This window comes from Acanthisitta chloris, unplaced genomic scaffold (assembly GCF_000695815.1).
Source record: "Acanthisitta chloris isolate BGI_N310 unplaced genomic scaffold, ASM69581v1 scaffold4563, whole genome shotgun sequence".
NCBI lineage: Eukaryota > Metazoa > Chordata > Aves > Passeriformes > Acanthisittidae > Acanthisitta > Acanthisitta chloris.
Window position 1 is genome coordinate 32,154 of NW_008665277.1, and position 4,631 is coordinate 36,784.

Below are 4,631 nucleotides of genomic sequence, written 5' to 3' on the forward strand. Positions count from 1 at the left end.
CTGGCAGCAGGGCGGGCACAAGAGCCGTGTGGCCCCCGGGATGTGCATCCATCCCCTGCCCTTAGCCCGGGAGCAGGAGGAGAGGAACGAGCCCTTCATCCCCTCCGGCTCCCGAGGCAGTCCCGTCCCCGCCGCAGCCGGGGTGGATGGAGGCTGCAGCCGGCGACTGCAGCCGGCGCTGCACTGTGTCCCCAGCCGTCCCTGCCATCCGCGGGCCACCACTGCTCTCTGCTGGCCACGGGGACGAGCATCCTGCCTGGGCTCCCTTCCCACGCTGCGCTCTAACCAAGCTCTCCTCCTCCCCAGCCTCAACATCACCAACAGCGACATCCTCACCATTTACGATGGGGATGAGCTCACCGCTCGCATCCTGGGGCAGTACGTCGGCAGCAGTGGTCCCCAGAAGCTCTACTCCTCCAGCCCCGACCTCACCATCCAGTTCCACTCGGATCCTGCAGGGCTTATCTTCGGGAAGGGGCAGGGATTCATCATGAACTACATAGGTATGGAAAGCAGGGTGCTGGTGTCCCCCCTGCCCCTGCCATGCAGTTGGGGATGCGACACACAGACAGCCCAGGCTGTCCAGGTGGCAGGTCTGGAAGCAAGGAGAATGGCTGTGGTACCTGCACTCCACATCCCACCAAACTCCTGCAGAAACACTCATCCCTGCTGCAGGTCTCTGGGTCAGGCAGTTCTGGGGTGTCCCTGTGTGTTTCCCCTCCTCCAGGCTGGCAACAAGGCATTTTTGGTCCCTGTTAGATCTGGTCTGGCCCAGAGGGAAAGAAATTGCTGGAAATAGGGATGCAGGATCCCCACATGTTCCCTGTAAGGCATGAGCTGATGGCACTGAGGCACAACAGTGAGGTGTCCTGAAGCCAGTCCCTGGGTAGGCTCCTGAGACAGATGTTCCCAGCTCCTTGCTCCAGAGGGGCTCAGAATGCACCAGGAGATACCTATTCCATCATTCTTTGGAGATACCTATTCCATCATTCTTTGGGGCAACCTTTTCTGCCAGACCAGAGTGGCTGCTGCCCATGGAGGGGACAAGGACTGGGAAGGGCACTCCTTCCCTGTGGCTGCCTGTGGCCTCACTGCCTGCCTCTCCCCCACCTGCCTTCCCCTGCCAGACACCTCCCAAGCATGTTTTCCTTGCACTGCTGACAGCCCTGGCTACAACAAACAGAGCAAGCTGCAATGCAGAGCACCTGTGAGGCTGCAGGTTCCTCCTTTGTGCACTGCAGCACACACGGCTGGGCTCAGGCACGGGCATGGGCTGGGGAGGGCAGGGCAGAAATCCTCATCCCAGCAAACCATCCCAGTGCTGTAACTGGTGCTGGCACTGCTCCTGCACCTGCAGCCAAAGCTGAGCCTGATGTTCTCAGGTTGTCCTGACCCCAGCATAGACACTGCCCCATCTGAGTGCTCCATCTGCTTTTACGATCGGGGCTGGGGAGGCTTCAAAGAGCCCCCATTACCCACAGCTGCCCCTTCCCTGTGCCCAGGGGATGCCACAGGTGGGATGGGATGTTGGCTGTGGCACTTGAGGCTGGAGAGCTCTGGGGAGGGAAGAGCTGTGTGTCCAGATGCAGTGGTTCCAAGGAAGGCTGTGCTGTGGGATCCTGCTCAGTCAGCCAGAATCCCTCATGTCCACAGAGGTGTCCCGCAATGACTCCTGCTCTGACCTGCCCGAGATCCAGAATGGCTGGAAGACCACATCACATACAGAACTGGTGAGAGGGGCCAAGATCACCTACCAGTGCGACCCAGGCTATGACATCGTGGGGAGTGACACCCTCACCTGCCAGTGGGACCTCAGCTGGAGCAGTGACCCTCCTTTCTGTGAAAAGAGTAAGTGCCTCAGCAAGGTGCTGCTGTCCCACCCTCCTGGGACGGTGCTGGCCCTGCTGCTGTGCTGGGGCTCCCTGCTCTGCCAGTCCCACTCAGCCATCCTCTTCTCCCCAGTTATGTACTGCACGGACCCAGGTGAGGTGGAGCACTCAACTCGCCTCATCTCTGACCCAGTGCTGCTGGTGGGCACCACCATCCAGTACACCTGCAACCCTGGCTTCGTGCTGGAGGGCAGCTCACTGCTCACCTGCTACAGCCGTGAGACTGGGACGCCCATCTGGACCTCACGGCTCCCACACTGTGTCTGTAAGTTCCAGTGGTCTCTCCTGCTCTTTGGGGGTGTCCCAGGGAGCCCTTTCCTGCCACTGGGACCTTCCCCAGCTGCAGGGGGTGGTGCAGAGCCTTGAGCTACCTGGAAGCAGGGTGGGGTGAGACCTCAGGTGCTTTTCTGCTGCCCTCAGGCTCCTTCTCTCCCTTGGTAGCCCAAGCCCTGAGCTCATTCTGGCTGTGTTCTCTTTCAGCTGAGGAGTCACTGGCCTGTGATAATCCAGGACTGCCAGAAAACGGGTACCAAATTCTTTACAAACGCCTCTACCTGCCAGGAGAGTCCCTGACCTTCATGTGCTACGAGGGCTTTGAACTCATGGGGGAGGTGACCATCAAATGCATCCTGGGCCAGCCATCCCACTGGAGTGGACCCCTACCCATCTGCAAAGGTAATGGGGGAGTGGCTGGGGAAAACAGGAACAGCCAACACCTCTGTCCCCAGTCTGGGACAGCCCAGGGACCTTGGTCTGGTTGCAGACCTCTGGCAGTTCCCTGGCTGGGAGCTGAATTTGGCTCTTCCCTGGCATTAGGCTGAGTGAGCTCTGCTCTGCCCAACCCACTCAGTCCCCACCCACACACTTACAGACACCAAGATCTCGTTAAAAACTGAGGGTTTGCAGTGTAGTTTGGGACCAAACAGGGCAGGAGACCCTGGGTTTGGGCTCCCCAGCATTCAACAGCTGCCAGCACCCAGTCAAACCCAGCTACGTACCAGTAACTCTCCATTTCTCTTCCAGTGAACCAAGACAGCTTTGAACACGCTCTGGAAGGTGAGGGATGTGGGTTTGGTGGATGCACAGGGCCCTCAGCCAGAGCCTGGTGGAGCCCAGGAGGAGGGGGGGGCAGGCAGAGAGGGGATCACACGGTGCCTGCAAATGCCAACATAATAGATCTTGTCCTTTCAGTAGCAGAAGCTGCTGCAGAGACATCGCTCGAGGGGGGAAACATGGCCTTGGCTATATTCATCCCAGTGCTGATCATCTCCCTGCTGCTGGGAGGAGCATACATCTATCTCACAAGGTGGGAATGTACATCTGTCTCACAAGGAGGGAATGCAGTCGGGCTGGGGGCTGGCACAGAGCCCTGGAGGACATAGCACTGCTATGCCTTTGCCAGCCACGCACCCTGGGCACAGTGCTGGGGAGTGCTCCAGGGTCCCTGGGATGCTGGTGTGCAGCCAGGCTAGGGGGACACGGATGGATGGGGCTGGTCATGGTCTGTTCTGGGGTCAGTCTGTGCAAGCTGTTGACTCTGGCTTCTCCCCACAGGTGTCGGTATTACTCCAGCCTCCGCCTGCCTCTCATGTACTCCCACCCCTACAGCCAGATCACGGTAGAAACGGAGTTTGACAACCCGATTTATGAGACAGGGGTGAGTCCTCTGCCTGTCCTCCCTGGGGACCCTCCTGGTGGGTTTGGCTGGGTGGACAGCCATGGGATGAGTCCAGTCACGTTGCTGCAGGAGCTCTGAGTAGCAGGACAGGAGTCTGTCCCTGTTGGTCACTCCCCAAGAGCCAGAGGGGAGGCACAGGGAGCTGCAGGGTCCAAGCTGAGAAAGCATCACTCCCCTGGCAGCAAAACAGCACCCCACACCTCTCTTGCTGCCTGGGAATGGGGGGATGCTCCTGAAATGCAGGTGCTGCCCTCAACTGGCTTCTCCTTCCTTGCAGGAAACACGAGAATACGAGGTCTCAATATAAGGACAGCGGTAAGAGAGTCTCCGGCTGCGAACTTAATGTGCTCTCATAGAACTTCCTCAGTAACTAATCCAGAGACCACGTGGAGTTTGGTTGGACCCCCGGACCTGCTGTTGTCTTTCCTTTTGCCTCTTTATTGAAGATTTTACTGTTTTCTTCACTGTATTTATTCTATTTAAACTGCGATAGGTGTGCTGCCGAGCCCTGGGCACAGGCAGCAGCGGGAGCCGGGGCAGAGCTGGGTCCTGGTGAGGCCAGGGGGGCGCGGGGGCACTGCTGTGTCCCCTGGCACTGCCCACACACACACTCAAGGGGAATTTTGGCGGTTCTGATGTTGTTAAAAATTAAAGATGTCTCCATTGCAAGAGCCTGCGGTTGATTGCTGGGAGCTGAGGTAGTGCAGGGTCCCATCCCGCAGCTCCCAGCTCCCCACGTTGGGACCCTCGCCCGGGGGCTCGGGGGGCACTGGCACAGGGACCATCCTCGCTGCGGGGCTCAGGAAAGCTGCCGGCAGGGAGCAGGGACAGCCTGGCACGCAGAAGGTACACGCCGCTTTCTTTTCCCCGCTTTGCTTTGGATGTGGAGAGGCAGCGAGCCAGGACTCACGGGGTGATGCTCTGCGGAGAAGCACCAAGCAGTGACCCCCAGCGGCGCGGGGAGCCCTGGAAGATGCTCTGCAGCGAGCGGAGCTCCGCACCAGTGTCTCTCCGCTCACACCGCTTGTTTCTCTCCAGCAGCACATACCGACACCCTGCCAGGA

General features: G+C 59.2%; 1 protein-coding gene across 1 annotated transcript in view; it reads left to right on the top strand.

Annotated features, from left to right (window-relative positions):
* Positions 1-4,156, top strand: part of SEZ6L (seizure related 6 homolog (mouse)-like) — a gene marked incomplete at its 5' end in the record, with an annotated part of 14,212 nt that extends 10,056 nt beyond the window's left edge. The window contains 8 exons of the mRNA XM_009071652.1: positions 307-503; positions 1,654-1,848; positions 1,963-2,154; positions 2,370-2,564; positions 2,913-2,945; positions 3,081-3,195; positions 3,444-3,546; positions 3,845-4,156. Coding sequence (XP_009069900.1) covers positions 307-503; positions 1,654-1,848; positions 1,963-2,154; positions 2,370-2,564; positions 2,913-2,945; positions 3,081-3,195; positions 3,444-3,546; positions 3,845-3,874 — 1,060 coding nt within the window. The remainder of the gene's footprint in view (positions 1-306; positions 504-1,653; positions 1,849-1,962; positions 2,155-2,369; positions 2,565-2,912; positions 2,946-3,080; positions 3,196-3,443; positions 3,547-3,844) is intronic.
* Positions 4,157-4,631: the final 475 nt, after the last annotated feature.